General features: G+C 41.6%; 1 protein-coding gene across 1 annotated transcript; it reads left to right on the top strand.

The window, feature by feature from the left end:
- The first annotated feature begins 1,221 nt into the window (after positions 1–1,221).
- LOC138963866 (zinc finger protein 184-like) lies at positions 1,222–25,374 on the top strand. The gene is made up of 3 exons (XM_070335722.1): positions 1,222–1,368; positions 15,324–15,513; positions 20,527–25,374. The coding sequence occupies exons 2-3, from the start codon at positions 15,417–15,419 to the stop codon at positions 23,271–23,273; spliced, it is 2,844 nt and encodes a 947-aa protein (XP_070191823.1). The 5' UTR covers positions 1,222–1,368; positions 15,324–15,416; the 3' UTR covers positions 23,274–25,374.
- Positions 25,375–25,642: the final 268 nt, after the last annotated feature.

The following is a 25,642-nucleotide window of genomic DNA, read 5'->3' as shown; positions in this document are numbered from 1 at the left end:
CCACATGACAAACTCAGCAGATGGAGTACAGCATGATCTATCTGAAACGACGCTAGAGAAAGATCTAGGTGTGCACATTGACGACAAACTGTCTTTCAAGGAACACATTACAACATCAGTGTCAAAGGCAAACAGAGTACTTGGAGTAATTAGAAGGACCTTTCAGAACTTGCACAAGGAAACCTTCGTACAGCTGTACAAAAGCTTGGTCAGGCCCATTCTAGAATATGGTCACTCAGTCTGGAATCCACAGGCTAAAGGGCTCTGCAAAGACCTAGAGAATGTCCAGAGAAGGGCAACAAGGATGATTGGAAGTCTGAAGGAACTGTCATACTCAGAAAGGCTTAGGATCCTGGGAAATCCTTGTCTCCAGCATCGTCGGCGCAGGGGTGATATGATTGACACTTTTAAATACCTCAAAGGTATATACATTACCCAGAAACCCAATCTACCCAGACCCCCACCCACTGAAAGGGACATGAGAGGAAACAGTTTTAAACTGTTTAAAAACTTTGCCAAGTCGAAAGTAAGGAGTGCCTTCTTCGCAGACAGAGTTGTCTTAGACTGGAACACGTACCCTGCCCGACAATGTTGTGACAGCTGATAGCGTTAACTGCTTTAAAGCACGACTGGACAGCCACTGGAAAGACACATCAAGTGTCTACACACCAAGCTGCTACTAGCCCCCCCGCGTATGCAGCTTACTTTTGTGGATCGGCGTACAGGTTTTTAACCTAAATCGTCGCACAAGTACCGGTACAAGTACAAGTAAGTAAAGGAAGGCTGGACAAATTCTGGGCAGACAGACCAGAGAAATTCTCGCCAACGTGCTACCAATAACCGCCCGCGCATGCCACCAAAAAAGTGTTATTGGAGTACCATTCGACAGGATCGATGAACAGGCCTAAGGCCTTAAACATCGCAAGTTCAAGTTCAAGTTCAAGTACAGCGAACCTGGTCGTCGGAGGGGCGGATTTTCGCCCAGGACAGCCAGTCCAAAGTTCATAAGATTGATGACCTGTCTGACCTACGAAAACCATGTTTCAACACTCTAGCTCAGAAAGCCAGCACAACACATCAGAGACACACTACAAATAGCTCGCATACACTGTCAAACCGTAAGTAAGCAATGAAAACATTAGCAGACGACGCACGGCATTCCGAACACTACACGTTTTGACACGTGACTTGTTATAGCCAATGGTGCGGGGTTATGGTGCGTAATGTGTAACTTTCAGTCGTTCTGTAATGGCGAAGATCGCGGTGTCGTGGCTGTCACGAGCGGTTTTAAACGCGGCAGTAATGCCATACTGAGACAAAATGGACACTGAGGTTGCAGGATGATCACAAGGAAGTACTTGTTTTGACGTATGTGTTTGTATTTTTGTTGTTTTCACTCTTTTTTTATTGTCTGTTCGTTCTATTTTTCTCTCCCACTGTGGCTCGTACTGTCACTGTCACTGTGTGTCAGTCAGTCTGGTGTTTTTGTTTTCACGGTTTGTCTACTTCACTAAACCAAATGGCACCAAGCATTTCAACAAACTACCAAAGACTGTACATCTATTTAAACATGTTATTATGATTCTAAATATAATTGGGTATTAACATGATGGGTTCATCTTTAGAGGAACTGAAGGTTTTTTCCTTCAAATTCAATGCAAATGGAGTGAAATGGCCTTGCACTTGCAGATTTTAAAAAGAGGAAGGATGTATATATATTTGCTTTTTTGAGAGAGCAAAACGGTAACATATTTTTGTTGCAGGAGACACATTTGAAATATGATCAGGAGAATACTGTAAGATCACAGTGGGGCTTTGCGTGTTTTGTAGCAGGATGCGACTCTGGAAGTAAAGGTTGTTGCAGTGTTGTTTCGCAACAACTTTGAATATTGTGTTCATGATGTTGTTCGAGATGAGAATGGTTGTTTCATTATTCTGGATGTTGAAATGATGGGCAAGCGCATGACTCTTGTGAATGTATATGCGCGTGCAGGCGATCACCCTGAATTTTTTCAAAGCTTGTTTGAGAAGATTGTGTACATGGATAATGAATTGATGGTTATTGGTGGAGATTGGAATGTTGCACTGAATCCAAAAATTGACTCAAACCAGCCCAAAAAGGTGTACCGTTGTAAAAGTAGGGAAACAATTTTGGAGTTTATGAATAAGTACGATCTCGTAGATGTGTTTAGAACCATGCACCCTGAATTAAGAAAATTTACTTGGCGTCGCTTTAACAGTATACAAAGAAGCAGATTGGACTTTTTTCTTGTTTCTGATGAACTTTGCCTTGATGTAGTGAGTACAAGTATATTGCCTGGATATTGTTCTGATCATTCTCTTGTATCGGTTGCCTTTAAAACTAAAATTAGAAAAAGACAACGTTCCCTCTGGCTCTGGAAATTTAATAATTCCTTTCTCCGAGATAAAGTGTTTATGAACCTTGTAAAGGAAGTGATTTTGGAAGTTAAACGTGAGTATGTTGTTCCGGTTTATCACCCAGACAGTTTACACTTAATTGATGATAATGAATTGCAGTTTGTCATTGACATTGATGATCAGCTTTTTTTCGAAATGTTACTTTTGAAGATTAGAGGCAAATGTATTTCTTACGCATGTTTTAAGAAAAAAGAAGAGCATAAATTGGAAGCAAAACTTATGTCCAGCATTAAGTTTTTGGAGGGAAATTTGTGTCAAGATGATGTGCATATTTTGGAACACAAAAAAGAGGAGCTCAGAGCATTGAGAGGGAAAAAGTTAAATGGAATGATTGTTAGGTCAAGGGCGAAGTGGAGAAGAGCACAAAATATTTTTGTAGTTTGGAAAAGCGAAATTTTGTGCAAAAATCCATGAACTTTTTGCAGAATGACTCTGGTGAATTAGTACACAATAGCGATTTGATAATAAAAGAAACGAAGAGTTTTTATGAGCGGTTGTATATGTCACGGGAGGATGACCTTTCTTTCTTTATTTGGTGTTTAACGTCCTTTTCAACCACGAAGGTTATATCGCGACGAGAGGATGACCTGATGCAGTTTAACTTAAGTGATTTGATAAAACCAACGGTATTGTCAAAGGAGGATAGTGAAAAGATGGAAGGTTGTATTACATTACAAGAAGCGTTGTTTGCATTGAAAGAAATGAAAAATGATAAAAGTCCTGGTTCTGATGGTTTTACAGCAGTCCCTGCAATGTACGGCCCCCGGCGTGAGCGGACACCTGACATGTACGGACACATTTGCTCGGCACGGAGTGTTTTCCTTCTATATTTGCCCCCCCTTAAACGGACACCTGCAAAACGTGGACGCGGACACCCATTTTCGGTCCCAACAGCAGGTCATACCTCCAATGTACGGACAGACCATCGTCAAATTTTCACCACAACAAAATCGATAACAGAGCAGTCCGGCTCTTAGTACAAAGATCAGGGCCGCAATGGCGTGATGACAGTCTCTGATAACTTGAGTGCACGTGTACCCATCAGTAGGAGGGGTAGTTTTGGTCAGGAGTGGAGTACATGCGAAGATGCCAACATGAAACTGCACTGAGCTCTTTATTCTTGTCTGTTGGACGTAAACAACAGAAAGCACAGTCAGGTCCTGAGCGAAAGAGAGTGAAAAACCGGCCACAGTTCTCAGCATCGTGTGTCTGTGTGTAACCTCTTTCATTGACAAGATACTCTTGTTTCCCCTCAGCCTTGACCAGTGAGTCGGTTGCCTAATCTGTGAACCCTTCAGTTGTCTTGCTTTGTCAAAAGTTACACACAGTCAACTGGTTTTGCTCTGAGTGAACAGTGCAGCTGGCCTCTCTGGCCACAGCCCCCAACAGTACAAGGCTGGAGGGAGTGAGAGAGAGGGGGGGGGGGGGGTTGGAGGGGTAGCTGGCCAAACTCTGTGGGTGTCCGGTGTCACTGCATGTCAGCAGGAAGAGCATTGGAGAGAAATAGAGAGGTGTACTCTTCCACACAATTTCCAAGCATCAGTTGTCACAGCTTGGGGAAGGCATTAGTGAGGGAGAGTGGGAGCTGTGTTATGTACAGTGTATTTCCGACTGAAGAGTGAAAAGTCACTGCCATGCCACATGATCGGCATGCAGTCAATAATAAAACCAGAGAAGAAAAAAATAAATTACATGATTATGACATGGTCATGCAGCTCTATCTGCTGCTATTTATTCAAACTGGTTTTCAAGCTTATTATTGCAAAGCATCTGCACACGCTCTTCTGTGCTGTGTTTGTGTGGCTGCTTTCGTATGTCAGTGCATGGTGAGTGTGTTCACTACCTTGAGGATTTATTTTATCTCTTCTTATCAACACTTTTCATACAAATCCTTTTAACAGAACGTTTAAAGAAGTATTAGGAGTTTATTGTTATTGTTTAGTAGCCACAAGAAGTGATTAGCATAAACTCAATCCTGTTGTTTGTGTTTCTCTGTGTGAGTGTATGGGGGAGGGGGTGGTGTGGTCACCCCTCCCGTGACCGGACACCTGCAATGTACGGACAGTTTTGCTATGGCCCAAGGGTGTCCGTTCATGAGAGGGACTGCTGTACCTCAGAATTTTATAAATTCTTTTTCAAAGATTTGGGAGTTTTTCTTGTACGTTCACTGAACTATGGTTTTCAGTCAGGAGATCTGTCTGCCACGCAGAAAGAGGGGGTCATAATTTGTATTCCCAAGGAAGGAAAAGATAAGCAGTTTTTAACAAATTGGAGGCCAATAACTCTCCTTAATATTGCCTACAAAATTGCTTCTTCATGTATTGCCAACAGATTAAAGGCAGTTATGCCCAAGTTGATCAGTAAAGATCAGACTGGTCTTTTGAAGGGAAGGTCCATTGGTGATAATATTAGGTTGTTGTATGATACAATAGCATATGCAAATGAGCATAGAGTGCCTGGTCTTCTCTTGTTGGTTGATTTTGAAAAGGCCTTTGATAGCATTTCCTGGACCTTTATGAGCAAGGTTTTAAAGGCTTTTCAAATTGGAGAAGATGTACAAAGATGGGTTGTAACTTTTTATAATAAAATCAAATCATGTATGTCTGTGAATGGACAATATTCAGAATGGTTTCAGGTAAAAAGGGGTACCAGACAAGGGGATCCCCTATCTTGTTATCTGTACCTTCTCTGTACGGAGGTGCTTGCACTTATGATATATCAAAATGTAAAGGTAAAAGGTATTAAGATAACTTACTTACTTACTGCCTTTCACGCCTGGTGGCGTGTAGTGCAGCGACAAAGGACCTGTATTAAGATAAGGAATGAAGAAATTCTACTTTCTCAGTTTGCTGATGACACAACCTTTTTCCTTGATGGTAGTAAAGATTGTTTTGATGCTTGTGTTGAAACGCTGCAGTTATTTGCATCAGTCTCTGGCCTTAATATAAATTTTGATAAAACCGTAGTTGTGTGGATAGGAGCCCGGTGTTTTTCCAATGTGAAATATAAACCAGAAATGAAATTAAATTGGAATCCTGCTACTTTCAAGGTTCTTGGTGTTCTTTTTACATGTGATTTGAAAAATATTGTTGAATTGAATTTTGACATGAAGTTAAATGAAATAAGAAAAATACTTCAAATTTGGTCAAGAAGGAATATATCACCATTTGGAAAGATTGTTGTGATAAAAACACTTGCAATGTCCAAAATAACCCACTTGTTAACAAACCTGCCGGACCCGGATGAAAAGTTTTTAAAAGACTTGAATGCCATGTTGTACAGTTTTCTTTGGAATGGAAAAAAACGATAAGATAAAACGTTTAACAGTATGTCAGTTGTATGAAGATGGCGGTTTGAAAATGATTGATGTGAAGTCATTCCTCGCAAGTTTGAAAATTAGCTGGCTAAAGCGCATATTGTGTAATGATGGAAAAGTAACACAAATTTTGTATGCAATATGTCCATTGGTAAGAAAAGTTAAGCAATATGGTGGATGAGAGTATGCAAATGTTTTGATGTTGAGGGTGAAAAATCCCTTATGGGCTGACGTCTTTAGACATTACAAGATGTTGTATGACAAAAGTGTGCCCCTTACATTAGAACAGTTCGTTTCAGAACCATTACATTATAACAGAAGTATATGTAGAGCTGGTAAATGTATTTGTATGTTAGATTGGATAGAAAATGGAATTGTTTCTGTGGGACACTTGTTAAGCGACAATGGATATTTAAGTTATGATGATTTTAAGCAACTATATCCAAATGTTTATGTTGATTTTGTGTTATACGAAGGCTTACTTGCCTCGGTAAAGGCATATCAGAGAAAATTAAAATTGACATTAGATGAAAAATATGATGTATGGGAGGCTTGTGTTTGGTCTTTTTTGAGTAATAGCAGGGTAAATCAGATTTAATTTTTTTATTATTAAAAACCTACCACCAGTAACAGCCCTAGAGAAGTGGGAACGCGAGTTACAAATTAATATGGATAAGGCCATGGTTTTTCAAAAAAATTAAAAAAGCACAACTGAGCAGAAGCTCCGCTGGTTCCAATACAAAATTTTGTAAAGAATTTTACCAACAGGACGTTTCCTGTTCTTGCGGAAATTAGTTGATACGCCATTATGTCCGCTATGTAATCAAGCAGAAGAAACAATATCTCACATGTTATGGCAGTGTTTAAAGATTCAGGATTATTGGTCTGATGTTCTTACATGGTTAACTACAAATTTTGCCCACTGTCATGGAGTGCAGTTCTCGTTGGAGCTAATTATATGTGGTGTAAAGATTAATTGGTATTCAGACAGAATTTTGGATTCAATGATTTTGATTGCTAAGTACATTATTTTTTTTAGCAAAATTACAAGGGAGAGAACCTACCGTCACAGCCTTTGTAAATTATGTGAAAAATTGGTTTGAGGCCGAACAATATCAATGCATAATAGATGGACGTTATGTACAGTTCGTTACAGAGTGGAAGCAATATAGCCACTTTTTTCACTGAGGACTTTTTTCTATTACCAAAGTTAGAAGGTTTTCTTTTCGCCTGTTGTCTTTCTTCTTCTTTGGTGTTTTTTTTTGGTCAAATTTAAAAGCACATTGCAACTCAAGTAATATTTTAGGGAGAAATAGAGAAATGTTTGTTGTTGTTATCTTCTTTTTTTGTCTTGTTTTTTGTTCTTTGTTGTTGTGGCTATTTGTTTGTCTTTTTCTGACCGGCACGGTTGGCCTAGTGGTAAGGCGTCCGCCCCGTGATCGGGAGGTCGTGGGTTCGAACCCCGGCCGGGGTCATACCTAAGACTTTAAAATTGGCAATCTAGTGGCTGCTCCGCCTGGCATCTGGCATTATGGGGTTAGTGCTAGGACTGGTTGGTCCGGTGTCAGAATAATGTGACTGGGTGAGACATGAAGCCTGTGCTGCGAGTTCTGTCTTGTGTGTGGCGCACGTTATATGTCAAAGCAGCACCGCCCTGATATGGCCCTTCGTGGTAGGCTGGGCGTTAAGCAAACAAACAAACAAACAAATTGTCTTTTTCTGTAAAATGTATTTTGCGGGTGCTTTTGTTACTGCTTTTCACCATACTTTATTTAACTTATGGTTAACCTCCTTATGCTTGTCTGTACTGTTCTTAATTAGCAGAACAAGCACTTTTTTCTGTACTTTGTAATAATATGCTATTTGTGGGAAAAAAAACAAAAAAACAGTACGACTCTTCGCAGATGACTGCTTGCTGTACCCGGAGATCCACACCTTCCAAGACCACCTCACCCTGCAGGCAGACCTCAAACAGCTGGAGATCTGGGCTAAGAAGTGGGGCACGCAAAAGTGCTACATCCTCTCCACCACCCCCCGCGGGTTAGGGGGAGTCCCATATTGGTTGGGACGAGAAAGAATTTACCCGATGCTACCCAGCATGTCGTAAGAGGCGACTAACGGTTCTGTTTCTCCTTTTACCCTTGTTAAGTGTTTCTTGTATAGAATATAGTCAATGTTTGTAAAGATTTTAGTCAAGCAGTATGTAAGAAATGTTTAGTCCTTTGTACTGGAAACTTGCATTCTCCCAGTAAGGTCATATATTGTACTACGTTGCAAGCCCCTGGAGCAATTTTTTGATTAGTGCTTTTGTGAACAAGAAACACTTAACAAGTGGCTCTATCCCATCTCCCCCCCCCCCCCCCCCCCCCCCCCCTTTCCCCTATCTCATCTCTCCGCTTTCCCTCGTCGCGATATAACCTTCGTGGTTGAAAACGACGTTAAACACCAAATAAAGAAAGAAAGTATGTAAGAAATGTTAAGTCCTTTGTACTGGAAACTTGCATTCTCCCAGTAAGGTCATATATTGTACTACGTTGCAAGCCCCTGGAGCAATTTTTGAGTCACTTGAGAAAAAGTGACTATGTAATCGGTCAGTGTTAGTCTGTCCGGCCGGCCGATGGTTTCGTTGACCTTTGACCTTTTTCAAGGTCACAGGTCAGCGTCAAAGGAAAAATTAGACATTTTATATCTTTGACAAAGTTCATCGGATGTGATTGAAACTTTGTAGGATTATTCTTTACATCAAAGTATTTACATCTGTAGCCTTTTACGAACGTTATCAGAAAAACAAGGGAGATAACTAGCCTTTTCTGTTCGGCAACACACAACTTAACGTTGGGCTTTTCTCGGAAACTATAAAAGTGACCGGGCTCAAATTTTATGTGAACGTGACTCCCAGTGACCTCTACACTTTGACGTCTGCTTTGGTGACCTTTGACCTTTTTCAAGGTCACAGGTATGTCTTGAATTCTTCAGGTATGCATTGTGTTGTGAATAGCAATTTCTTCCTGTCCATCTGATGCCTCATATAATATTCAGAACTGCGAAAGTGACTCGATCGAGCGTTTGCTCTTCTTGTTTTATTAGTGCTTTTGTGAACAAGAAACATATAACAAGTGGCTCTATCCCATCTCCCCCCTTTCCCCTATCCCATCTCCCCCCTTTTCCCCGTCGCGATATAACCTTGAATGGTTGAAAACGACGTTAAACACCAAATAAAGAAAGAAAGAATCCTCTCCACCAGAAGCAAATCGTCCTACCTATACAGCCTGGATAACGTCATCCTCCAGCAGGTCCAACGCAACCCCTACCTTGGAGTACTACTCTCCGCCGACCTGAATTGGTCTTCCCACATCTCCAACATCTGCCGCAAAGCTGGATCAACTGTGGGCTTCCTAAGCCGGAATCTCCGGAATTGCCCACAGGAGTGCAGGCGCCTGGCGTACATAACACTCGTCCGATCCACGCTGGAGTATGGAGCTACCGTGTGGGACCCTTACCTCCGGCGGGACATCGAGAGGCTGGAGAGAGTTCAGCGCTAAGCAGCCCGCTTTATCACGCGAGACTACAAGTCGAGAAGCCCGGGCTGAGTCAGCGACATGCTGAACAACCTGAACCTCCCCCCACTGGAAGAGCGACGCAGGCAGTTACGCCTCAACCTCCTCAACAGGATCTCTGAGGGCCTGATCCCCGCACTCCCTCCAGACAAGTTTCTCACCCCCGCCGTGAGCGGACACCCCCCGCGGGTTAGGGGGAGTCCCATATTGGTTGGGACGAGAAAGAATTTACCCGATGCTACCCAGCATGTCATAAGAGGCGACTAACGGTTCTGTTTCTCCTTTTACCCTTGTTAAGTGTTTCTTGCATTCTCCCAGTAAGGTCATATATTGTACTACGTTGCAAGCCCCTGGAGCAATTTTTTGATTAGTGCTTTTGTGAACAAGAAACAATTAACAAGTGGCTCTATCCCATCTCCCCCCTTTCCCCTATCCCATCTCCCCCTTTTCCCCGTCGCGATATAACCTTGAATGGTTGAAAACGACGTTAAACACCAAATAAAGAAAGAAAGTGAGCGGACGGCGGAGAGTCGTCCCCACAAGGTTCTAGGGGTATGAAAGCAGCAACATCATCGAGCGGCAAGCTGTAAACAACACACGAGGCTTCCGCATCCCCACCTGCAAGACAGACCAGTACAAGAACTCCTTCTTCGTACGGACAGTCGCAGAGTGGAATCGGCTGAGTGACGCAGACCTCCCAGCACGACCAGCCCAGCCAGCCAGCGCAGCATCTTCAGCGCTGAGACTGCCGTCATCAGGGCTGCCCCAACACTGACCACCTACAGAGCTCAGTTTTTAACATTTTAATAAGTCACTAAGAGCGGAAAGACATTGATGTGACGGGACAGTATACAGTATATATGACTTGTCCCACCAAAGTCAGGACTTTTATTGTATTCGAAATTATTGTATGCGCTCTCCCGCATCCATTGCGAAGATGACCAACAGTGGTTCCTGCAACGTAACAAATCCAGATCCAGATCCAGATTGCCCTTGAACTTTAGCGTGTTAAATTCATAGCTCATAATTCAGAGGCATTAAAGTCTCCAAATTTGTAGAACTTGTGGTTGTAATCATAATCAAGTCATTTTAGATCCCTTTGAAGTTACGGAATGAACTCCGATGAACTGTACAAATGCATTTCGTATACATGGGTCAAAGAAGGAAGTATCCGTATGAGCAGACAAGGGAGAAAACTCTTTCGTGTAAATGATGTCCCATGGTTGACAACGTACGCCATTTTCGGTGCATTTTCGTCGATTGAACAACCAAATTATATAAGTATGCTTAAGTTTGGAGCTCAATCCTTCAATTAATTTCACCACAAATGTTCTTTGGCTTGCTTACATGGACTTGTATTAAAAATAAGTAAAGAATGTCACTGGATTCTGAGCTAGCTATGAATTTAACACGCTAAAGTTTAAGATTACTAGAGTAATATGTATGTATTTGGGGAGATTTCCCTTTTAAGTCGCTTCTTGTGTTTCCCTTTTAAGTCACTTCCTGGCAAACGTACCATACACGCACGGTGGCTAAATAATTTCTTATTGTGAGTAGATATTGTTGCCTTTTAGTTTACTCCAAGTAATTACAGTTTATCTTCACTTCATTTAGTTCAAGGGTTACTTTCATCCTTTTAGTAAGTTTCCTTTCTTTGTCGTTTCAGATGTTGTGGTCATTGTTTTGAGTAAATAAAACTACAAACTCAGACAAAGAGTTCTTCGTACTTATTTAAATTACCAACTTCCCTTTCAAAACTAAGCTGTGTTTGTGAAATTTGCACCATGCAGATGCTGAAGTATCTGACCTGAAAAAATTGATAAAGCATTGGCAGCAGGATCAGTCGGACTTCTTCTAACAGGTTGGGGGGGGTTAAGCATGCTAGTTAAAGTTTTCGTCTTTCTATAACCCACCGAACTCTAACAATATGGATTGTGTGTCATTGTGACCATGCAGGGTTGAAAATGATCGAAGGAAACAAAATTGATTATTGATCAACCATTTGTGACAAGGTTCCAAAAAGATGGAATTAAAATCAATGATGATTTGATGTTATTAATATGATATACAATTTAAGACCAAAACATACTGTACTCACGTACGTGTTTAACGATGACATACGAATATAGATATGTTATGTTTGGATTAGACATACAGACAGACGTTACTGTTTGGATTAAAAACAAGCTCAGAGAGTTAAAAAGAATTGAGATACAGCGTGCAGTGATGTTCCGAGGCGTCGGTCATCGGTCATAGACCGATTTAGGTTGTAAAATGATCGATTGCAAACACATCTGTCCCGTCAAATGTCCGATCCGATCGCGAAGTCAGCGGTCATTGTCCGATAGTAGTACGTCTAGAGCGGTCACTGCAAGAAGAATCTGTACAAACTGAAGTATCAAACCCCGTTAAAACGAGTTCGAATCGGGGCCTACTTGAACTTCAATTTTCACTCTCGGTCGAACAATAACAGAAGGGACGCAACTCTCGACCGAACAATATTACAAGAGCCACAACTCTCGCTACTTTTGACAGCGACACTTTACTTCCGCCGCCACATCATGGTTCTGCAAAGATGCCGCCGAAGAAAAAGGTTTGCGTGGGAAAAGGGCAGACACTTTTGAGTGGCTTTGTTAAAAAAAAAGGACGACACGGACAGTCAAGTTGCAGGGCCTTCGGCCCCGTCGAAGACTGAAGCCTCAGAAGCTGAGCCAATAGATCTACAACCTCAGGAAGAGACGCAGGAAAAGACGCAAGAAACGAAAGTAGGGGCGACCAGAAAGTTTGTGCAGAGCTGGTTTTCTATGTTCCCTTGGCTCAGCTACAGCAAAGAAAAAGAACTGATGTTCTGCACCATCTGTGAGGGCCCCAAAGGGGGGGTATCATCACGATCACGGGAAGGGACATTTTCGCTTTCACGATCACAGTTACCTTGATTTTTGTTTTCACGATCACAAACACCAGTGGCAAATCACGGTCACGGTAAAAGTTGCATGTACAGAAAGCACGTGTCAAAGTAAACACAACCACACAGTAACTCGCTCCTCTGGATATATTGTTTATTCAACACAAAGTGACAACAGTTGCACTTTTTTATTATTATTTTTTGAATTCTCTTTTATACACACATAGAAATACATATCATGATTTGTAATCAGTAACAAGAATGTTGTTTTCATTGTGGTTTTTTTCTCTCTCTCTCTCTCTCTCTCTCTCTCTCTCTCTCTCTCTCTCTCTCTCTCTCTCAGTCTCTCTCTCTCTCTCTCTCTCTCTCTCTCTCTCTCTTTCTCTCTCTCTCTCTCTACACTCATACACATTCAACTCCCACAGTGACACCCTCACTCACACACATGAATATATATATACTTGCACAATTTCACATTTCCAGAGCTAAATCTTGTAAACCCATTTTCTCAAAAACTATTGGGTGGATTGAAATTAATGTACATGTATGTGTGATGGGCTCTTTATTTTCAACTTTGCCATACAATTTGAGGTACACCATCGCCTGGTTTCTTTGATTTGAATAAAAAACAGGAATGCTACAGGCCAAAAACGGTTTTACCTGAAAGAAGCGCGCAGTGCCAGTGGCGAAGCCACAAGCGTGAGCCTGCGAAGCAGGCGAGCCAACTAGGGGGGTCCGGGGGCATGCCCCCCCCGGGATTTTTTTCAAAAAACGGTTAAAATCTGTGCAATCTGGTGCATTCTGGGCATCATTTTAGGGGTTGTAATAGTGTTGTGATCTTGTTAAAAATCCCATTTTAGCCTCCCCCCACCACCATTCAACACACCTCCAAACTGGTGAAAACAAAACTACTGTGCGCTGGCTTCATTGAGACCGGCGCCCGGTCGCGTTGCGCGATATTCACACGGATCGTTTTTGCGGAAATTTTTCAACTTCACCGGAAAAGAATTGACTTTACCGGATTTTGAAAACGGCTTTATCGGATTTCCGGCAATTACCGGAAAAGTAGCATGCCTGACAAAATCCCCATTCCAACGAACATGACTTTGATCGTCTTTGACATGAGGATCAAGTGAACCAAACTGGCACGTCTCCCCGCCATTGTTTCTGAATTTAACCCATTGTTGATATTGAAGTTTACAGGCGCTAAAATAAATCCAAGCTTAATGCAAAGAAGCGACAATTAGAATCTATGCCAAGCGTGTCCACGTTGCTGGGATGAAAAACACATTTCTAGTTTCGGTTTTGGCTACACGCAGACTCGATCTCGAGCCAGTCGAGGTCACACTGAGCGAGTGACAGCCGGACGTGGCAATGTCGACAATGTCAATGATCTCACTCAAACGCAAAGATCTTGAACAAATTTCAAGATCTTTGCCTACATTCAGAACAGTCATAGAGCAACATAGATCAACATACCTTGATATTTCGTCTTCGAAAAGACCGACCCGTAGCCTGACCTTTCCACCAAGGAAGGCATTCTCGCCGCCTGCTTTAGTCTGGCTTGAATCCACAAAATATAACAGAAGTTCGATGACAGTACCGCTGCACGCCATTTTTGATCTTCGAATTCGAATTGCACTCAAAACTTTTGCACGAAGCCCTTCCATTGGATGAAGTTTGGTAGACTTTTGCAATTTGCCTTCTGATTGGATCTCTTTTTGTCAGTGTGTAATTGGTTCTTTTAAAGGGAAGCAATCGCTCTCAAAATCATATTTCTGAATGTGTTGTTGCTTCCCTTCAATCCGGGTTGGCTCCTTACCGAATAGACTAGAGGATCATAGACTAAGAGTGATACAGCTGTGAAAAATGTACGTTGAAAATAAAATGCTTTGCAATAATGCCCATCACGATCACGAAAACAAATGACGATCACGATCATGAGACTTGGTTTTTTTGTCATCACGGATCACGGGCAAAGTCCCATCACGATCACAGAAATGGAAATTTCGGCAATCACGGTCACAGAAAGGTCAAAAAACGCCAATCACGATCACGGTTTTAAACCCTTTGGGGCCCTCATCTGTCAGGAGGATGGCGTTGCCCCAAACTCGTTCACCGTTGGTTGCAGCAACTTTCGCAAATCCGCACTGGCAGACCATGTACGAACAGACGATCACAAAAAGGCTCTGTGTGTGTGTGTGTGTGTGTGTGTGTGTGTGTGTGTGTGTGTGTGTGTGTGTGTGTGTGAGTGTGTGTGAAAGATCACTTATGACATTCTGAAGCATGTGTCTGTGTGTGTGAAAGTAACCCTACTGAACACTGTTGCATTTAAAATATTAAAATAAATTTGGAACTGTTCAGTTTTTATTTGCCTTTATTCATATATTCTCAGTCATCTAAAAAGGTGATTGGTTCGCTTGATCTGAATGTCCTATTGTTTTTTTGTAGTCAGGACATGATGTCCTATTAGTTTTTTGATTCAGGACATTTTGTCCTGTTGCCCTCCAGTCCTAGGAACATCACTGAGCGTGCTGTCATGCTCAGCACAACCACTTAATTTCACTGCCTTTTCTTCTTCTTCAGCGTTCCAGAATTTTCTGGTTACGTGTGAGCTCGTTTGCCCATTTGGGTTCCCCAAACTATACTCTGAGAGCATTATAAGTCAGCTTCACTCCGCTTTCGTTGAGTAGGCATGCTGGGTATTTTCGTGTTTCCATAACCCACCGAACTCAGACATGGATTACAGGATCTTTTCCGTGTGCACTTGGTCTTGTGCTTGCGTGTACACACGAAGGGGGTTAAAGTCACTAGCAGGTCTGCACATAAGTTGACCTGGGAGATCGGAAAAATCTCCAGTCTTAACCCACCAGGCGGCAGCAACCGGGATTCGAACTCACGACCTCCCAATTAGGAGGCCAACGTCTTACCACCACGCCACTGCGCCCGTTGACTGCCTTTTCCGTGAGCGGAGACTGACGATGCTATATGGTCTTGGTGAAAAAATGCAGTGCATTCAGTTTCATTCTGTGAGTTTGACAGATTGAGTAAATCAGTAAATGTAGTAATTTCGCCTAACGCGACTTGTTTCTTTCTCTTTCCACAGTGAGAACTCGAGGATCGTCAACGATGTGCACTTGGAAGAAGCAGGAAAAGTCAGTGACTTAACAGTGAACGTTCAGGGCCTTCTCACCGCAGCATGGAGGAAGGAGACTCAGCAGTTGTGACAGACGTCAAGATAGAGATTGATGTCGCCGAGGAGACATCGCAGTGTTGGCACTTGGCACAGCCATACGGTAAGGCGAACCGCATCTCTAGAACTATAACAAATGCACCATGTGTAAAACTTGCTGAAATCATGTTACTTTCCTGCAGACTACTTGCTGTAATTGTGACTCTGACAACATATACAGTAGAACCCCCCTTTTAAGACCTACAAAAGTCTGAGAAAATCGAGTCTTAAAATTCGGGTAATTTTACAGAGGTTAAGAACAGAAAGTCTGAGAAAACAAGGTCTTAACAAGTCGCGCGAAGACATATAAAAACATTTAATCAAGATCAAAACCACAAACCAATCATCGCCGAGACTACATTCAGATAGTCTCGGCTAACTATATCGAAGACGGGTCACGCTCGCCGCCGCGAAGCACGCGTCCGTAGTACTTCCTGAACCTATTTTCTTTCATTCTGAGCACATTTTTAGAGTAAACCTGACATATCTATATATTTTTGAATTCAGGAGAAGGTGAGGAATACAATGCAATCAATTTCATATCTGTTTGCGGAAAAAAAGATTTTAATGACATCTTTAATGAGCAAACTCATTAATTTTTAAGCCTCCAAGCTGAAATCCAATACCAAAGTCCGGGCTTCGTCGAAGATTACTTGACCAAAATTTCAACCAATTTGGTTGAAAAATGAGAGCGTTGACAGTGCTGCCTCAACTTTCACAAAAAGCCGGATATGGATTGGATTGGATTGGATAAGATTTACAGTCCAGTGAGGTTACCCTCATGGAAATTCGGGCTGCTTTCTCCCCGGGGAAAGCGAGCTGCCATACATACGGCATATTTTTTTTTTTTTTTTTTCCTGCATGCGTGTATTCATGTTTCCTGAGACTTAATGCCGTGTGAGATGGAATTTTTTTACTTTATTCCAAGTCCCACGGGTATTTGATGGAAATTTGTATCTATGCCTATACAATTTTGCCAGGAAAGACCCTTTTGTCAATCGTGGGATCTTTAACGTGCACACCCCAATGTAGTGTACACGAAGGGACCTCGGTTTTTCGTCTTATCCGAAAGACTAGCACTTGAACCCACCACCTAGGTTAGGAAAGGGGGGAGAAAATTGCGGCCTGACCCAGGCCTGAACACGCAACCTCTCGCTTCCGAGCGCAAGTGCGTTACCACTCGGCCACCCAGTCCCTATGACGTCATCAAAGACATTTATCAACAACAACAACAAACAAGTCGCGTAAGGCGAAAATACAATATTTAGTCAAGTAGCTGTCGAACTCACAGAATGAAACTGAACGCAATGCCATTTTTCAGCAAGACCGTATACTCGTAGCATCGTCAGTCCACCGCTCATGGCAAAGGCAGTGAAATTGACAAGAAGAGCGGGGTAGTAGTTGCGCTAAGAAGGATAGCACGCTTTTCTGTACCTCTCTTTGTTTTAACTTTCTGAGCGTGTTTTTAATCCAAACATATCATATCTATATGTTTTTGGAATCAGGAACCGACAAGGAATAAGATGAAAGTGTTTTTAAATTGATTTGGACAATTTAATTTTGATAATAATTTTTATATATTTAATTTTCAGAGCTTGTTTTTAATCCGAATATAACATATTTATATGTTTTTGGAATCAGCAAATGATGGAGAATAAGATAAACGTAAATTTGGATCGTTTTATAAATTTTTATTTTTTTTTTACAATTTTCAGATTTTTAATGACCAAAGTCATTAATTAATTTTTAAGCCACCAAGCTAAAATGCAATACCGAAGTCCGGGCTTCGTCGAAGATTACTTGACCAAAATTTCAACCAATTTGGTTGAAAAATGAGGGCGTGACAGTGCCGCCTCAACTTTCACGAAAAGCCGGATATGACGTCATCAAAGACATTTATCAAAAAAATGAAAAAAACGTTCGGGGATTTCATACCCAAGAACTCTCATGTCAAATTTCATAAAGATCGGTCCAGTAGTTTAGTCTGAATCGCTCTACACACACACACAGACACACAGACACACACACACACACGCACACACACACGCACACACACACGCACATACACCACGACCCTCGTTTCGATTCCCCCTCGATGTTAAAATATTTAGTCAAAACTTGACTAAATATAAAAACAAGTCGCGTAAGGCGAAAATACAACATTTAGTCAAGTAGCTGTCGAACTCACAGAATGAAACTAAACGCAATGCAACGCAGCAAGACCGTATACTCGTAACATCGTCAGTCCACCGCTCACGGCAAAGGCAGTGAAATTGACAAGAAGAGCGGGGTAGTAGTTGCGCTGAGAACGATAGCACGCTTTTCTGTACCTCTCTTCGTTTTAACTTTCTGAGCGTGTTTTTAATCCAAACATATCATATTTATATGTTTTTGGAATCAGGAACCGACAAAGAATAAGATGAAAGAGTTTTTAAATTGATTTCGACAATTTAATTTTGATAATAATTTTTATATATTTAATTTTCAGAGCTTGTTTTTAATCCAAATATATTATATTTATATGTTTTTGGAATCAGCAAATGATGGAGAATAAGATGAATGTAAATTTGGATCGTTTTCTAAAAGAAATATTTTTTTTACAATTTTCAGATTTTTAATGACCAAAGTCATTAATTAATTTTTAAGCCACCACGCTGAAATGCAATACCGAAGTCCGGGCTTCGTCGAACAATACTTGACCAAAATTTCAACCAATTTGGTTGAAAAATGAGGGCGTGACAGTGCCGCCTCAACTTTCACGAAAAGCCGGATATGACGTCATCAAAGACATTTATCAAAAAAATGAAAAAAACGTATGGGGATATCATACCCAGGAACTTTCATGTCAAATTTCATAAAGATCGGTCCAGTAGTTTGGTCTGAATCGCTCTACACACACACACACACATACATACACCACGACCCTCATCTCGATTCCCCCCTCGATGTTAAAACATTTAGTCATAACTTGACTAAATGTAAAAACGTCGGGGGATAATATAGTCAGGAACTCTCATGTGAAATTTTTATGAAGATCGGAACAGTAGTTTTGTCTGAATCGCTCTATACACATGCACGCACGCACGCACGCACACACACACACACACACACACACACACACACACACACACACACACACACACACACACACCACGACCCTCGTCTCGATTCCCCCTCTATGTTAAAACATTTAGTCAAAACTTGACTAAATGTAAAAAGGATGGAGTCTTAACTAAGGGGGTCTTAAAAGGGGGGTTCTACTGAATGTGCACAGATCCTATGAGACATTTGTACAATATCCAGCAGATCTGAGTTATCCGGATATTCCAACAGATGCTGCACAGATAATATAAACAGTTGAACAGAAAATAAATTGTGGAGGCAGAAGTTTTGTTTGTTTGTTTTGTTTATGACAAGACATACAAACCATGCAACACAAGTATCCCCCATCATGCTAAAGGGGGATAATCAATAAAAACGCAAGACTTGTGATCAGTCAAGTTCATATTTACTAGACTGATAAGATGACATAGATAACAGTTTGGCATGAAATGGGCACGGATTGGCGGAAGATAAGCATGGTTAGGGGGGTAACTGTTTTATCATGAAATTCAACCCCTCCAAAAGCGGCCCAGGTTATTTGTTTGTTTTGTTTGTTTTTCTGACTGCATGTGTAGTTATAAAAGGATATGTATGGGTATTAGGATGGAACTGTCATGAAAAAGATATTCTAATCAGTCAACTGCGACCCCCCGCGGGTTAGGGGGAGTCCCATATTGGTTGGGACGAGAAAGAATTTACCCGATGCTCCCCAGCATGTCGTAAGAGGCGACTAACGGATTCTGTTTCTCCTTTTACCCTTGTAGAGTGTTTCTTGTATAGAATATAGTCAATTTTTGTAAAGATTTTAGTCAAGCAGTATGTAAGAAATGTTAAGTCCTTTGTACTGGAAACTTGCATTCTCCCAGTAAGGTAATATATTGTACTACGTTGCAAGCCCCTGGAGCAAATTTTTGATTAATGCGTTTGTGAACAAGAAACAATTGACAAGTGGCTCTATCCCATCTCCCCCCTTCCCCGTCGCGATATAACCTTCCTGGTTGAAAACAATGTAAAACACCAAATAAAGAAAGAAAGAAAGTCAACTGCGTCTCAACATGGCATGTCAGTCTCTTTTACTTTTAGTACCAGGGGTATTCTGCAAATTGTATTCGATGATTTGTAACCTCCGATTTCAAGACGGCCTAATTGCTATGCACCATGGGAACCAGACAAGATGTGCGTCGTTTGACCAAAACAGTGCGCTGCATGCAATTCAGCAGATGCCATTTATACAATCTAATGAATGTGGCTTTGAAATTCAAAGGATAGGAGGGACCTTCCACCAATAAACTTTCTATGTGTTTACATGAATGTTTGGCACTTCAGCCCTTTATCTGGAAATGTTGAGCCGCTTTGCACTGCATTTTGTCCATTTTTTTCAGGCAGTGGCAGGTAGGTCATTTTGACTAATTGTGACATCACAACTATTAAGACTACATAGATGACCCTTTGTGAAACCTGGGAACCCATACGATTTCACCGTATTTTGTACGCCTTTTGTGCCTAAAATACGATCAGTCCCAGACTACTTTTCTTCACAAATGTATCCCTGTCATTCCTGTCTATTTACTGGGGCACTGTTTATTTTAATGATTAAAAATAACTTTATAACTCTGCATTTGATCAATGTATCGGTAAACTTAACTGTGCAAGAGCAATAGACCCGTGCGAATCATGTTTCAATCATCGATGTTCAACGTTGTGTGGAGTACACTCATTTTTCTGAAAATATGCTAAGTTTGTTTAAGAATACTCCAAGAACAAAATAGGGGTTCCCAGGTCTGCTTTGTGTATCACCCGCTACAAAGCGGTTCCACAAGTGTTTTGATTTTGATAGCTCTTGCTAGCTAATTTTCCTTCATGTCTAGGCTACAAACTTTTGAGACAGCCCTCGTCGATATATTATTGATACTAGAAGTAGGAATGGGTCATATTAAGCACGGCCTTTATGGATGTGTCTTGCTTTTCTTTCTAGTGCCAGTTATGGAGCTTGTGGATACAGAGAATGCAGTGACTATACCTGCAGTGCAGACATTTATGATGCAGACACCAGAAACACAGACTGCAGTCAGCACTTACAGTGATAAATGTTCCTGGCTGAAACAAGAGATACAGACACAAGCAACACAGACTGCAGTCAACACTCGCAGTGATACCTGGCTGGAACACGAGATGCAGACACCAGAAATACAGACTGCAGTCAGCACTCACAGTGATACATGGCTGAAACAAGAGATACAGACACCAGAAATACAGACTGCAGTCAACACTCACAGTGGTACCTGGCTGAAACAAGAGATGCAGACACCAGAAACACAGACTGCAGTCAGCACTCACAGTGGTACCTGGCTGAAGCGAGAGATGCAGACACCAGAAACACAGATTTCAGTCAACACTTTCAGTGATACTTGGCTGGAACACGAGATGCAGACACTAGAAACACAGACTGCAGTCAGCACTCAGAGTGGTACCTGGCTGAAACGAGAGATGCAGACACCAGAAACACAGATTTCAGTCAACACTTTCAGTGATACTTGGCTGAAATATGCGATACAGACACCAGCAACACAGACTGCAGTCAGCACTCACAGTGATACCTGGCTGGAACAAGAGATGCAGACACCAGAAATGCAGACTTCAGCCAGCACTCACAGTGATACCTGGCTGAAACAAGAGATACAGACACCAGAAACACAGACAGCAGTCAACACTCACAGTGATACCTGGCTGAAACACGAGATGCAGACACCAGAAATGCAGACTTCAGCCAGCACTCACAGTGATACCTGGCTGAAACAAGAGATACAGACAGCAGTCAACACTCACAGTGATACCTGGCTGAAACACGAGATGCAGACACCAGAAATGCAGACTTCAGCCAGCACTAACAGTGATACCTGGCTGAAACACGAGATGCAGACACCAGAAATGCAGACTTCAGCCAGCACTCACAGTGATACCTGGCTGAAACAAGAGATACAGACACCAGAAACACAGACAGCAGTCAACACTCACAGTGATACCTGGCTGAAACACGAGATGCAGACACCAGAAATGCAGACTTCAGCCAGCACTCACAGTGATACCTGGCTGAAACAAGAGATACAGACACCAGAAACACAGACAGCAGTCAATATTCACAGTGATACCTGGCTGAAGCAAGAAATACAGACACCAGAAACACTGATTTCAGTCAACACTCATAGTGATACTTGGCTGAAACACGAGATACAGACACCAGAAACACAGACAGCAGCCAACACTCACAGTGGCATGCAGTTGAAGCAAGAGATAGAGGAACTTATATCTGATGGTGTGGGTGACATCAGCAACAGTGCAGTGTCAGGGACAGGTTGCATGGAAAGTCGCATGCCCCTGTGTGAAGTAGAAGAAAGAGGGCCATGCAAAACAGTCCCAGTTCAAACGGGTGAAGCTACATCCCTTCATGTAGTTCACATTACAGTCACACATGTTAGTGAGAAGCCATATTTATGTACCCAGTGTGATTCTACCTTTGCCCAACCCACCGATTTGAAACAACACATGTCAAAACACCCAGAAAAACAAGTACATACAACCAAGAGACATATTTTAGGACCCCATACAGGAAAGAAACAGCTTTTATGTACAGAGTGTGGTGCCAGGTTCACACAGTCTTGTCATTGGACGCAACACATGTTGACACATACAGGAAAGAAAAAGCATGCATGTACTGAGTGTGATGCTAGGTTTTCATTGACTTATGGTTTGAAGCAACACATGTTGACACATACAAGAAAGAAAAAGCATGCATGTACAGAGTGTGGTGCTTGTTTTTTAAGGTCTCATGGTTTGAAGCAACACATGTTGACACATACAGGAGAGAAAAAGCATACATGTAAAGAGTGTGGTGCTCGTTTTTTACGATCTTGGGTTTTGAAGCAACACATGTTGACACATACAGGAGAGAAAAAGCATGCATGTAAAGAGTGTGGTGCTCGTTTTTTACGATCTTGGGCTTTGAAGCAACACATGTTGACACATACAGGAGAGAAAAAGCATGCATGTAAAGAGTGTGGTGCTCGTTTTTTAGTATCTCGGGGTTTGAAGCAACACATGTTGACACATACAGGAGAGAAAAAACATGCATGTACAGAGTGTGATGCTAGGTTTTTATTGTCTCGTGGTTTGAAGGAACACATGTTGACACATACAGGAGAGAAAAAACATGCATGTACAGAGTGTGATGCTAGGTTTTTAAGGTCTCATGATTTGAAGCAACACATGTTGACACATACAGGAGAGAAAAAGCATGCATGTAAAGAGTGTGTTGCTCGTTTTTTACGATCTAGTTGTTTGAAGGAACACATGTTGACACATACAGGAGAGAAAAAACATGCATGTACAGAGTGTGATGTTAGGTTTTTAAACTCTAGTAATTTGAAGCGACACATGTTGACACACACAGGAGAGAAAAAACATGCATGTACAGAGTGTGATACTAGGTTTTCAAGGTCTCGTGGTTTGAAGGAACACATGTTGACACATACAGGAGAGAGAAAATATGCATGTACAGAGTGTGATGTTAGGTGTTTAAGGTCTCGTGATTTGAAGCAACACATGTTGACACATACAGGTGAGAAAAAGCATGCATGTAAAGAGTGTGGTGCTCGTTTTTTACGATTTCAGGGTTTGAAGCAACACATGTTGACACATACAGGAGAGAAAAAGCATGCATGTTAAGAGTGTGGTGCTCGATTTTTACGATCTCAGTGTTTGAATCAACACATGTTGACACACACAGGAGAGAGAAAAACATCCATGTACAGAGTGTGATGCTAGGTTTTTAAGGTTTGGTACTTTGAAGCGACACATGGAGAGAAAAATGTTGACACATGGAAATTTAAAGCAACATATCGTTGCTGTCGTCCGCTAACCGTGTAACCGACAAAATATGAATTTGGTGTTTTTCATCTCAAACCCTAATCACAGACTTCACACGTCTTCTATAAATATCTTGTGTCTGCGACCAATGGAAATGCTCTAAATTGTCACATGTTGTAAACGCTAACCGTGTATGTGCATGAGAGACGCGAGCAGGCGGGACGGAGTACACAGTTAGGGGACAGAGTACACGGTTAGGCTCTCTCTCTCTTCTCTCTCTCTTTACAACTTACACGGTTAGCTCTCTCTCTCTTGACTCTAACCGTGTAACTTCAGTCAGATTTTCTGTCGTCAAGCGTGTAACTGAAATAATACGAACATTTTTAGATAGTTTGCATTTTTTTTTATTATATCACATGTTTACACATAGGTAAAGCATAAGAAACAAGTTCATGTCAAATGTGGGATGACGTTGCAGCCGTCGACAACGCATTTTTTGAGGCTCCTGTAAAATCACTGATTCTGCAGTTGCACGGTTTGCGGACGACAGCGACGATATGGTACGTCACTCAGGAGAGAAAACGCATGTATGTACAAAGTGTGATGCTGGGTTTAAATGGTTTGGTTGTTTGCAACACATGTTAATACACTCAGGAGAGAAAAAGCATGCATGTAGTGAGTGCTAGGTTTTCAACATCAGGATATTTAAAGCAACATATGGTACGATACATGTTAAAGTATGCATGTTCAGAGTGTGATGCTGGGTTTTCAAGTTCTCGTACTTTGAACATACACATGTTCATACATTCAGGAGAGAACAAATGTGTGTGTACAGAGTGTAATTCTAGATTTACGATGTTTGCTATTTTGAAGAAACACATATTAATACACTCGGGAGAGAAAAACCATGCATGTACAGAGTGTGGTGCTAGATTTGTACGGTTGCATAGTTTGACGCGACACATGCTAACACATACAAGAGAGAAAAAGCATGTATGTACAGAGTGAAGTGCTAGGTTTTTATAATAAAGAATTTTAAAGCATCACAAGATAACGCACACATGAGACTAAACGCAAGGATGCACAGACTGTGGTAGTTTGTACAAAACGTCTCAGAGTTTGAAGAGGCACATGTTAAAGCTGTCATCTATTTATGACTATTCGGGCCCACGAGTCTGAAAAGATGGCGCCAAGAAACCTGTACAGGTTTCTGTACAGCGAAGGCGGCCTGAAACTCGACCTATACTGCGTGCATGACCGTTACACCTTCATTCAACCTTCATTTAAAATTCGCCGTTATTTTTGCAAACATGTTTCACTGAGTTGCACCACATATTTACATAGGGGGTCCTGATTTGGCCTATATGGTCCGCTGGACCCAGAAAGCAACAACTAACTAACTAATATTTACGTAGCTGCCATATGCTTCATGCAGTGTCGTGCCTTTTGATGGCTGCGATATCTCTATTTACAATGTCAAAGAATCCCGCAGTGGGGCACTGCGGTTATGAAATTAAAAGCCCCTCCTGTTTTTGGAACCGCAGGAGCTTTCTAGTTTGCTGTTAGGTAGATTTTTGGTTCCTCTTTCCTGTCATGCTCTCTTTTTCTTCATGAATTTTTTTCTTTTTTCTGCCTTCTTGCTCATTCACCTGTATTTTTTCCAAAAATCTCTTCTCTTGCCGCTTGTCTCGCGATTCATGTATAGTTTAATCTGTTAGTGTTCTGATGTAAGTCCAGCAGTAGATAGGTTAAGCCTATTTTAACATACTGGAAACTGGTAATCTTCCAGTAGGTATTAATTTAGTTTTACTAAAGCCTGCTGGGACACAAGTAATGGGTTAGTGCATTTGTAAACAGGAATCGCTTGACAAGTGGCCCCCTTCATCCCCCCCTTCCTCGTCCTGATATGGCTCTGCGTAGTCGGCTGGACGTTAAGCAACGGGAAATAAACAAACAAAAATGTCAAAGAACTGTAATTAAATCACTCTAAAACTCTGTGCAGTTCCATACAGCTATCAAAGAAAAAGTAATATTCACTTCTGAGCAATAGGTGGATAGAGGTATAGAATAGATGCTGTGTCAAGAATAGCATAAAATAAAATCATAATTTTTTCATCAATTATTACAATTGGCGCAGTAACCTAGTGGTTAGGACATACGTCCCAAAATCTCGAGGTCGTGAGTTCGAGTCTGTCGAGGCGTTTATTTTTTCCCCTTAATCCCTCTTG

Source organism: Littorina saxatilis, linkage group LG4 (genome assembly GCF_037325665.1).
Source record: "Littorina saxatilis isolate snail1 linkage group LG4, US_GU_Lsax_2.0, whole genome shotgun sequence".
NCBI lineage: Eukaryota > Metazoa > Mollusca > Gastropoda > Littorinimorpha > Littorinidae > Littorina > Littorina saxatilis.
This window is presented reverse-complemented; position numbering and strand designations above follow the sequence as displayed.

What these genes read in the sequence shown, in the direction of transcription:
- LOC138963866 (XM_070335722.1), top strand. Translation starts at nt 15,417, where the DNA reads ATGGAGGAAGGAGACTCAGCAGTTGTGACAGACGTCAAGATAGAGATT. An exon ending in GCACTTGGCACAGCCATACG is followed by an intron (nt 15,514 to 20,526) that starts GTAAGGCGAACC and finishes TTTTCTTTCTAG; the next exon opens with TGCCAGTTATGGAGCTTGTG.